The sequence below is a fragment of the Trichoplax adhaerens genome, genomic scaffold (assembly GCF_000150275.1).
Source record: "Trichoplax adhaerens TRIADscaffold_3 genomic scaffold, whole genome shotgun sequence".
Classification (NCBI taxonomy): domain Eukaryota; kingdom Metazoa; phylum Placozoa; class Uniplacotomia; order Trichoplacea; family Trichoplacidae; genus Trichoplax; species Trichoplax adhaerens.
This window is the reverse complement of record NW_002060945.1, coordinates 6,601,924-6,614,234: the sequence shown is the minus strand read 5'-3', so window position 1 is coordinate 6,614,234 and position 12,311 is coordinate 6,601,924. Positions and strand designations below refer to the sequence as shown.

General features: G+C 30.6%; 1 protein-coding gene across 1 annotated transcript; it reads left to right on the top strand.

The window, feature by feature from the left end:
• Positions 1 to 2,173: 2,173 nt before the first annotated feature.
• On the top strand, positions 2,174 to 10,874 carry TRIADDRAFT_54719 (uncharacterized protein; the record flags this gene model as incomplete). The annotated part of the gene is made up of 30 exons (XM_002111060.1): positions 2,174 to 2,199; positions 2,925 to 3,040; positions 3,456 to 3,505; positions 3,791 to 3,848; positions 3,956 to 4,036; positions 4,196 to 4,251; positions 4,358 to 4,462; positions 4,539 to 4,581; positions 4,723 to 4,789; positions 4,937 to 5,001; positions 5,133 to 5,202; positions 5,289 to 5,339; positions 5,950 to 6,043; positions 6,278 to 6,392; positions 6,616 to 6,771; positions 7,426 to 7,527; positions 7,648 to 7,676; positions 7,783 to 7,805; positions 8,315 to 8,364; positions 8,464 to 8,531; positions 8,604 to 8,661; positions 8,742 to 8,794; positions 9,171 to 9,264; positions 9,357 to 9,436; positions 9,605 to 9,688; positions 9,996 to 10,034; positions 10,125 to 10,242; positions 10,369 to 10,418; positions 10,533 to 10,661; positions 10,773 to 10,874. The coding sequence occupies 30 exons, from the start codon at positions 2,174 to 2,176 to the stop codon at positions 10,872 to 10,874; spliced, it is 2,232 nt and encodes a 743-aa protein (XP_002111096.1).
• Between the last annotated feature and the right edge of the window lie 1,437 nt (positions 10,875 to 12,311).

Sequence of the window (12,311 nt, the reverse complement as noted above, 5' to 3'; positions counted from 1 at the left end):
GGCAAAGGTAATTATTGTGCAATTACTTATTCAGCTGTACTATATTTACTACCATAGTTCATTATAACGGTCGTAAAATTTAGCGCATAACTTGCATAACAGTCTTGACTTTAACACTAGCCATGTATCCACGCGTACAGTATAGTTATCGTTACATAGTCTTGAGAACTAAGAAACAATAATTGATAATATACTAGTCGAAAGCACCAATTATCATAAATGTAACTTGTAACTGTGGTAAGAGCAAATCAGCGTTGATATGACAAAAATAATAAAGTAGAGCTCCTAATTCAACAAACAGCCCTAACTTATTTCGCAAGCTCATTACTTTCATAGACTAACGTGGAGGCTAGACAACATTTTTGTCCTTCAGTAATGCATGAGCTAAGATTTCGAGGTCTTCCAGCGCAGCCCTTTATAACGTAGTGTGCAATAAGTGAATATGTGATAGAAGTATGATGCAGCTTTTAATGATAACCAGCTGGCTCTAGATAACAGGCTATTATGAGCTTGTTAATGTATCATATCGTACAGGCAAACAAGCATCATGATCTATAGAGATATTACTATGTGTTTAGTTAGCCTATGAGTATTCGATTAGCCTTAGCGTAGACTTAATATAGCAGGATATCAGCACTGACTACTCTTTACACTTTTGAAAAGCAGAAACCTTTCCTTTCTTCTAAAAATAATACTTACCGTAGTTGTCAGATTCTAATGACTTGTAAGTTGTATCAATAGCTCTTTCACAAGTACAAGATACTTGTATATTACTATGAATTAATGATAAGAGTTCTTCACGGCTATCCTATATAAGAAGAGCGGCTCTTTCATTGCATTTATAATGTCAATTACAGATTAAAGCTATCAATTGAAGGCTGTTAGATAAGTTTTTGTAACGCATAATTTAATAAGCGATCCCGTTCTATATTCATAAAATATATTTCTAATATAGCAGCAGCTAATCTGTTATAATATAAAGGCCTTTAAAAAATAATGCAATTACTTTATACATTGAAACAATGCTTCCAATCCAAGGCTGGTGAGTAACTTTTTGTGCGCATAATTTAATAACTGGTCCTTTCTATATTCATAAGCTATATTTCCAATGTAACAGCAGCTAATTTGCTACAATGTAAAGACTTTAAAAAATGAATGCAATTACTTTATTCATTCAAACAATGCTGCCAATCCAAGGCTGATGGTATTTTTGGTACATCATTCAATAGCTGATTCCGTTCTACAGTATATTCGTACAGTAATTATAGTCTATGTTTTTTAATATAACAGTGGCTAATCTATTATAATATGAAAACTTTACATTAAATATAGTAATTGCCTTGCTCATTAAAACGATGCTGCAACGTACTCAAAACGCGTAACTATCTGAATCCGCCGATCAGCATCGCAGTCATGTAGCTCTAGACTGACTAATTCGATAGGGATTCGATACTGTACTAAAATACTAATGACTACCTACGTCATTATGTCCTGATAGCGTAACTTATCATTGTCTCCTTGTCATTATCTAATCCTATACTTACTATAATTATAGAGATGTAAATTATGCTTTTGTTTAAAATGAGAATTGAGACAATAGATTAGTTTGTATGGCACTATATGGTTTGAACTTGGAATTGGGGTACACATGTATGGAAAATATTAGTAGCTCTGACTACCAGAGTAATCTTGCTGCCATACTGCATAACTAGAAGTTCAAGACACTTCTTTTCTGTTAGCTAAAGCAAGCATACAGTCTTATTTCGCATTGGCACGCAGAGTGTCGACGCCTATCTCAAAATTGAACAATACTTCAAATAGTTGCAATAATCATTTTATAGACCAATCTGATCGTTAGGTAAGCAAAAGTATCGATAAAGCTTCAATGTTAAGTAGTTTAATTAAACTGTTTTGGTTTAAGGTCTGTTATGTGGTCGAATTTTAGTAAATAAGGATATAATCGATTAAACACCCCAATCTTTTTAGTACAATAACTAGACTTAACTCATTTATCCTATAAACATGTAACACAGTTAGCCATGGACTATCAATAGCTACCATAAAATTGGATACAATTGTTACTGTCTATACGATCAAGTTTTGTAAAATTAAAACTAATATCTTGTTTAACTATCGATTATTCACCTTTTTGCTTTCATAGTGTGTGATTGAAATGGATACGCTCAAACCCATCAATAAGTAAGTTAAAACTCGTTTAGTGAAATAAACGTTGAGTCTTCTTTATAATCCACGTTTTAAGTTATGGTTAGCATACGACGCAGCAAGTAGTTCTAGAGTTTTTAGATGAAAACGATGCAAATTATCAATAATAATATTTAAACCGATCATTTTGATTCTCCATCAGTTGTTTACGGCATCTCTAAGAAGATTTTTAACAGTATTGATGTATATCTGTCTTATTAGCTTTGAGGAAGCCTTCAGAGAATTTCCGTTATAATATAACTGGTAGTTTTCATCTGCAGCTGAAACAGTAGTACGATAGTTATAAAATGACGTTCTTCAAGATATAACTATTATCAAATATTCTTCTTAAACTCTGCATATAACGTTCGCTTAATTAGTGAATCTTAAGACGTATTTAAAGATGAAACGGATAAGCTTGTGATAAATATTAACTACATCAATCAACTTATGACCTATTAAACACAAAGCTTCTATTAAGGCCACCAACAAGGTGGTATGAGAATTTTATACAACATTGCCAATCGAAGATATGAGAAGTTATACAACAGCTTACTCCTTTAATCAGCGATTATAATAAATTTTCAATTTTTACTGATTTAGTTATGATCAGCTTAATAGAATAGCATTTTGTATGTAGATATTAGGAATTAGTAATAGAATATATAGTCCCAAAGCAAATCTGAATTCATTTACTTTTTTGTTATTTTAAATTTATATAGGAACGATGATTCTGATGTACGGCAGAAAATAATTGTTGTCTGTCGAGATAAAAACAATAAATACGGCGTTAGTATAACCGGACATAATCCAGTTTCGATTAAAGCAGTTCGTAAAGGTAAAAATGAAAGCTTCTCGGTACATCTGATATGTTAATTAGAAATGCATTTACTTTAAAGATTTAGTGGTCTTTGATGATCATATTTAAAAATGTTCGAGACTTTAGAAAACTGATATTTATTAAATAGCACAGTGATATACTAGTAAATTGTGCATATTGTACTCTAGCAATGGAACAGCAACCTCATATGATCACTGGTTAATTATTAAAATCAAACAGTTGCTCTATTTTCCAATTAAGTAATTCGCTAATCATATCACTCAGTACCAGATAACCTATAGCAATGTGATGGTTGCAGCTCTATTTTACATTATAATTGCCCTATAATTCGTAAATATCAAATTTATGGAAATCTGTCCGCAGCAATTGTGTAGCCATGATTATGTTTGACTATGCCCCAACTTTTTTATAGGATGTCCTGCAGATATTGCAGGCCTTAAAGCTGGAGATATGATTATAAAGGTAATCTTAGTGTAGTGATAAATACTATTTTAAATCATCGTTTCGGGATTTATAAAATTCTGAAATTTATGAAGTCTTATGGCTGTATGTCTAAACCATCTTACACATCATTGATATATAACGTTAAATGACTGTTATTAACATTTAAGAATTAATATTTGGTTAAATTTATTTTTAAACTAACTGTAAATCATTAACACTGTACTGGTAAATTATGAATTGTGATCAATAATCTACTGAATATGACAGACGTGCAATGAATTTTATTTTATTTGATGCAACTAGGTTGATGGAAAACTCGTGATTGCGGCCAGTCACGAAACGGTTACTGATATGATGAAAGGTATAATGAAAGTACTGTAATTATAGAGATATTTTTGTTAGATAGATTATATTATTCTACCATTGTTAGCTACATGTAACCTACTTAAAATTATATATTTCACACAGCGGCAAATCAGGTAACGTTAACATTGGCAGAGCGTGATGATACAACGATTGATTGTTCTAGTTTGCTAAAGCCCAAGTCAGGTAATTATTTATATCGATAGTTACTGTACAAACTTAAGCTACAGCTGAGATATATTCATTACCCATAAGCTGCACAAGATATGTTAGTCAATATTTCTTATAATATGCTAGTAATGTATACACGAAAGTAGAATTTAAATCTAATTTTTTTTCCTGCAGAAAAGACAGCTGCTTTCTTACGGTACTTAATCGCGAATGAAAAACCAAACGCACTGGTAAGTATATGCATAGCTTTGGGTAGGCCAATCTCAATATGATAATGGACTGAAGTCCGATTAGATATTGAAGCATTACTTAATATTTTCATATTTCTGTCTACAGCTATTCTTGTTAATGAGTGAAGCTTATCGCCAAAAGCCCGGTAAAGTGAAGGATAAAAAAAGATGGCTGTATGAAATTTCTACTGCCTTCCTCGTTCCTACCGCAGTACGTCCTTTTCATGTTAGAAAAATGTTTACTTTTATGGATTCTTTGTCAATAAAATGCCACCATATGATTTTAGCCTTTAGAAATATCGGTGGAGCCGCAGATCATATACAATATTGGTTAGTTTAATATCGCAAACTAACATACCAATAAAATGCTAAGAATATTTCCGCCATTAGGAATCTTTTATTAACCAAATACTGTTACTATTATAAAAAATAATAAAAAACTGATCAAAGTAACGTATCTTATACTCGTAGTCAATGTAATACAAAACGAAAGCATCAGGGATGATCAAGTGTTTTCCAACATATTCTTGGCTGCCAGGTATAATAGTTTTAATAATTACATAAAATAATCGTGTGTAAGGTTTAAGTTTAAAAGTATTTTCGGTTAAGCTCTTAATTAAATTATAATATAAATACCATTTATATAAAATTTCCTCTAACCGTGCTTCAATTTCTTCATCTGTAGGGAACCTGCTAAGAGTGTAGTTATGGAAAAGTTTACAGAATATAAGAAAACGAGACCTAATCTAAGTAATAATGGAAATAAAATTTTCCAGGCCAGATCTAATATATTTCTAAGAGATAATGAATAAGTTTAAAGTGATTATCCAGGAAATAATTTCTAACTATACCTTATTAATTAATTTATGGATCTAATGAAGTTGATAAAAGCAAATCAGATGATATAAAAGCAGCTGAAGGCATTCTAACGCCGCAACTAAATCGCTTAATGTATGATATTTTCACCTCCTAATCAACATGATAGATGCATTAAATCAATTTTAATATTCAATGCAACTTGTATCATTTAATCTTAGGGAAGATATTGAAGCCTTTAGACAGGTTTCTCAATCAACTTTGGATGTGCAGTAAGTTATATGAAGTCATAATATGAATTTGATTAATAATAAATAGATAATCTTGCTATTGTAAAGGAAGTATATATTAAAAATTAATACATCAAACTATTTATTTAATACCATTGAATTATTAATGGAGAAAATATCCTATTACTACAGAACTCAATATTACATTGACTGTTATATTTCTTCTTTTGTACCATACGATAAAACAGGTCTGTCATTGCATCCTCTATTGCCACTTTCTTGAGATTTCTTGACTATGAACCAGCAGTAAGCTTATATTTTTGAAACAACTATCTCAATTTCATGAAAGTCTTTGCTGGCTATAATGATCTAGATAAAATATAATTAACTTGACAAGTGGGTTACTGTTTACCTACTTGTTTAGTTTAAGATTTAATACTTTATCAAGCCGATCACTGTGTAGGCAGTCATGAGTCGATTATTCTTAACGTTCCGTAATAATATTTATAGCCGATAGTGTATAAAAACAAGTGACATCTCATCCACTAATCATACTTTACATCTTGCGCTATAAGATTACATCAAAGAATCACATTATCAACCACAGCATACTGTAAATATCATTATCCAAAATCAATCCATCATTACTTAGTATTTTACCGGATATTTTCAAGTCTGCTAATAGTGCCTTAGGAAGATGTCCTGCATTCCTTCAAAAAGATAGATCAGGAACTGGACCAAATGAAGTAAGTTTGATAATAATTGTACATATTATGTTTATTTATGATTGTTAGATAGCGTGCTGTAATTGGCAATTAATATATCACTGGGTATATGATATTCCAAAATTGATATTACATGAAGTAGAAACAAAAACTCATTTATCAGTTTATGATATTATATAAATACCTTAGGTAAATCTATAACATACAGATATATGAAATCACTAGCGGTGACTATTGTCCAACTTCGATTCATAGGAATGCTTTATTAAAGGACACCGTTTTCAGCCGCAAGCCTTTACCACAATAAAATATTGTGGCCAATGTAACCGCGTTATATGGGGTATCGGAAAGAACGCCTATCATTGTCAAGGTTAAAAAACGGCCTAATAAGAGTTAAAAATCTTACCTTAATAATATCAATTTTTATGGTAGCATATTACATTCAAAAGTAACTCGTATGTGTGATAATTATACAAATTTAATTGATTTAATATTAAAAGATTGCCAAATTTCCTTTCTATTTATACAACATCAATCAAATAGAATAAAACTGTTACTGGTTTTCAACCTTATTCTTATTCTTCATTTATCAGCATGTGGCTTCAATGTCCATATATCTGCTTGTGCCAAGAGCCTTTTGTACAGTTGCCAAGGTAGTAGCGCGCGAAAGCCCATAAAAACTGCCAGTAACAAGCGCACATCATGGTGGAATTTCAGCGGCAATACTGCGGATAAACAAAGCAGCGATGGTATATTTAATGTAGATTTCTCTCATAAATTCATATCAGCTTCTTAAATACCTCAGATTGCTGTAATCTGTGCTTCAATAGGTTGGAATGCACTACCCCTTCTATAATCTAGTTTAACATGAAAGCCATTCCTCCATTCATTAAGTTACATGTAATCTAACCGCAATGCTAGTAATCAATATTTTATTTTAATCAATGAGATTGATGGGTAGCTGAATTTAGTAGGCATCAATTAGAAAATATGATATGCATAAAATAGATAAACCGATCATAATTATTGGAAAGTAAAATCCTCACCCTGTATCTTAGCTGATGAGCCTCGTTTATTGACGATCAGACTATCTATTCCTTTATCTGAAATTGATGATTTCGTTTAGTCATAAATTCTCATTCTACATGGTTTAAGAACATGTTATAAATCCTGCTACAATACTTAACAAGATATAAATTCCGGAAATTCTATTTAGCAACATTCTGAATGTTTGTAGAGCAAACATTAATGAATAGTCATATTTATCTTTACGGTGACAGTATATATATAACATATATACCTATTTATCGGTATAATCTTGCCCATGGTAGCAAAATGAAAAGTATTTTTTAATACTTATTTAATTAGCTAATTTCACCGAATTCTTCTCTATTTTAATTTAGCTCGAAATTTTGAAAGCCGTCGACAGGAAGAATTAGCTATCTCTCAAGTAGCTAGGAAAAAATTACAATTCAGAAATCAGAATACTGATGCTACTGGCACAAGTTAGTAAAAATTACTTTGTTACTCCTTACAGTAATATAATCTTTTTTACAATAATAAATTTCTGCTTCTTATACTTATCATAATAATACTTACATAAAAACTGCTACTTTTAAATCTAGTCACTGAAGATGAAGCAAGAATAAGAAAGGTGATGCTATGGAGTATTATAAACAAATATACAGTTACCTAGATTAAAATATTGCATTTCAAGCCTGGATTAATGTTAGTCTTATGCCATTCTTTAATAATTTTAGATTACAGCTAATCTTCGAACAAGGTATTTACAAAATATATAAATTTTTTCTGTTTACTTTTTATGCATGAAACAACGGTGCAGTTTTAAATAGTTTAATAACACTGCGATACCTAGTACAGTAGCAACTTTGAGCTATAAGTAATTTAAATTGATATATGATAATAGAATTTATTTAGGGTTAATATAAGTTTGGAATATGCTAGCTAATTGTACTGTATTACTATACATTATAAGTTATAGGGTGCATTTTTAATTTAGTAATATCTTTATTTTTAATTTTAATACAGATCCCTACAATTAATAGATTATAATAATTAATGTTAAAATTTATTACGATTTAATTTACGATCATTTTAAAATAACAAGTATGTAGAACTGGAAGTTAAATCTACTTGAGTATATTCTATTTAAATGCACTATTGTGGTTTCTCTATATATGTTATTTGCAGATACAATATCATAAATTAAATATTTGTGATACGTAGCCATTACTGTATCATTCATACGTTAAATGTAAATTTTTACCTTAGGCCTATGCCAACCGAAAATAGCGAAAATGATCTTGCTTTATCAGATGACGGTAAGATGATCGGCCTGAAGAGTATAGGCAGCAGCTCTACAAAATAAAGCTAATGATAACGTAAGGAATATTTAAAGCTTAATTTTTTATTATTAACAGAGGATGATGATCCTGACTTAGCAATACCTGCAGAAGTACCCGATTGGGAAACCGTAGTTAGTAAAGAGGTACAGCAATCTTGGAATCTGAATATTCTTGTTAAGTACTTATTAAAAATTACTGTCACATGTGATATTTAGATGGCAGAGCTAATAATAAATAACGATCTGGAAACTAAGAGACAAAAGGTTATACTCGGTATGTAAACACGATAATGTTTTCAAATGGTTGCAATAGTTTCTTATGCAGGATGAATACTTTAATCTCTTATTAAATAGAATTAATTCATACTGAAAAACTTCATCTGAAGAGCCTCAAGGTTTTGAGAAAGGTATCTACTAAATACCATTAATACAAAATATCCTTTTTTACTTAAAGAATTTCACAATTACCTTGACTATTATCAGGAACTATAATTTTATAAGTCAAAGCTATAATTTAGTGTTAATCAGATGGTAGTTAATCTCTTTTCAGTCGATTTATTTCTGTTTTGGAGATACATTTTCTTTCGATTATGCAAACAGGCTAGTAAAGTTACGTAAATAGTAGCTACTGTTTAGCCGCTTACTATGTAATTTACGAGGCATTTCGAATTATTAAGCTAATTTCATACATAGTTATTATGATTATATTTATGGTGACTCCCTTACCAGAAATATCTGAAATTGACTCACTAATCCGGACTATTACTACCTTTTTGCATGCAGCTATTTTACAAACCATTTATTCGTAGCCGCTTATTCGATATGAACTTCATCTATGAGCTATTTCCAAACTTATTGGATCTTATAAAAATACATAGTAAGCATCCAGCTCGAATATGCACATCGTTTTGCCGGCTAAAAGTAATTATTTCATTGGCCTAACTTGCTGTTGCGTATTTTTGTTTGCAGAATCTATCATCGCAGCTATGGAAAAGCGGCAAGCGGAATCTGAAATAGTTGAATCTATAGGCGATGTTATCATAAACAAGGTTTCAGAGTTGCTTCAACTAAACACAGTATCTAAACCATATAGATATCTAAAATTAGCTGATAAATTAAGAGTATAATCGTCGTCAAAATTGAGCTTAAAATACGTGAATCTTTGTTGCTTATTATATTGCATAATTTATTTTACGGCAATCAATCGATTGCAACAGTTCAGTGGTAAGCCAGGTTATGAACTTAAAGAAGCCTATGTTGTGTGCTATAGCAATCAATCTCTGACATTGGCAATATTTAAGGTACCATTAGTAATCAGAAATAGATCATTGGAATAGATACAAACCTATAACGTCACAGTTATTTGCAAGCTTTGCTTTCCTGATCTATCCAAATAACATGCCATCATACGAAGAGTTTAAGTTTTACAAATATTTACTTTTTGATCGATTATCAGACATCTGTATCATATTAAAGATATTTTAAGATTAGTACAAAAATTGTAATTATTATTTTAGGGAATATCGCATAATGCTACATAAATATAAATCGAACAGTACTTTTATGCGAATTTATGCGTAAAAATCTTGCTTTTAACTTTCATATTAGGAAAAATTAAAGGATTCAAAGATAGAGAAATTTATCAGGGTATATATCTATCCGTTATGAAATCACATCTTTGGATTTCTTCATCCTATTCAAATAATAACACTCTTCAATTTACTGTATCTGTATCAGGAATGTGAGAGCCATCCACTCTGCAAACACACTAGTTTTCAGGATTTAATTTCATCCGGGTGTCGACGACTAATGAGATATCCCCTGCTATTAGATCAAATCGCAAAGTACACACAAGGTAAGAAGATTTTTTCATCTTTATTAGAAATCGTTAAGGATAATAATATAAAGAAAGCATTATTAATTATCTTTGTTACAATTTTTAAATCAAATATATTCTTTTTCATCATCTCAATTAATACAGTCGACGATCCAGATTTTGAAGGTGTGGTCAAAGCTCTTGGATGTTCTAAGGTAGACAGTAAGATATTAAGAATGAGCTACAAGAATGCAGCTTAATTCCAGTGTATTAGTTTACAAGTGAAAAACTATTCCAAACTGCTTATTCAAAATTATTACACCTTTTAGGAAGTATCTATGTTTGTAAACTCCGGCATACGGGAAGCAGAAAACTATCAAACTTTGATTTCCATTGTTAATAATATGGACCGATCAGCAATTGATCAATCTAATGACCCACAATTAATGGAATATAAAGTATTTTTATATGCCATTTGTTTGATTTACTGTTTTTGGTTATCAAATTGTCTTGGTAATATAGGCTTACAATCTCAGATCTTATGTAGATTTAATATTGCGATTTATTAGGCAATTGACTTTATGAAACAGCGGTTACTGCATTCTAATGACGTGAAGTTTAAATCTCCAGAGGGTGAAGAAATTCGTAAGTTAACTGAGCCATCAAGATAGCGAGTTTTTATTTCCAAGATACTATTGCAACTACATAAATTGGAGTTATACATCTGCTCTAACGATGACCATTAACAACTATGGCAGACTTGAAGCTGCTACTTCTAGAAGAGTACATCGTACTTCTTGAAATTAAGGACAATAAATATTATTTAAAATGTGGAAATATGGCTGAAATTGAGCCCCATTCAACGAAACAAAAGGTTTTTAATTAATTTTATTAAATAACGATATTATAATATTTTTTAATACGCACTAATTCGATTTCTATGATAAAAACAATAAATTATGGAACTACTTATAGCGAAAGCAATCGAGTCTACAAATTCCCATTATACCGCTTGTCGATATTAATGCACATGCCAGTAAAACAGGTTAGATATATCTAAGTCTATCAATGCTTTGCCAATAGAGCGAGATATTTTATATAAGGACATCTTATGAATTAGTTATTTCATTTTCCAAAAGCACGATAATTACGGGAGTTTTAGAACATTTAATGAAGCACATTGTTTGAGAAGCATATACTCATAATTAATGGATATAATGTTGCAGAATAGTATGAAATTAACCAGAGATATATCATAAAATAAGAGAGTTAGTCAAATGATTGTATAATTTTAATTACAATGAAATATATATTATATGAAACATTAATATTATAATAGAAGATAAATCTTTGCCTGAAGCTGTTTTCAGATATGAAATACTTGTTTATTGGAGGAATAACTAACTGAGATATTGTTTTAGAGAAAAGAACGCTCGTTATAGTAAACACTAGGGCATCTCCACAGCTGGCTTACAATTTGGAGACTGAGTCAAAAAGTGCTAAGGAAGAGTGCGTCTAACAGCTACATTATCAATAGACTAAATTATACTTGCAATTAGTATTACTGATATACTACTTCTTATATTACTAATAGCTGGTTAAAAGAAATCCAACAAGCCAAGAAATAAACACAGTACTTCAAGAACCTTAGGACATATTTTGTACGTTTTATGAGTTAGCTACATCTTGTTAGTAATTATTATATTTAATATAATAATTTGTTTCTATTAATTATCCTTAAAGTGACTTGATCTCCTTTCTTTGAAGCCATAACTCGAGTTCATTGTTGATAAAGCATACTAAGATAAGTTATTGCTCCATGACAGCTACTATGCACGCAAAAATCACAGAATCAAGCATAGCAAAAGAAAATGCCGATGTTACAAAAGGATAGCTGAAATTGTTATTATGTAAACGCTATTCAGTTATTGTAGTAATTCGGGTAAATCGAGCAAACCTTAAAGTAAACTATCTGAATAAAGTTGATTAAGTAGTAAGGAAATCGATCATAAAGATTTGCCTTTAATAGAATAATTTTACATGCAAAATCCGGATTTAAATCAATATACATGTTTTTGGCCTTATTTCCATGACATGGAATCACCCTT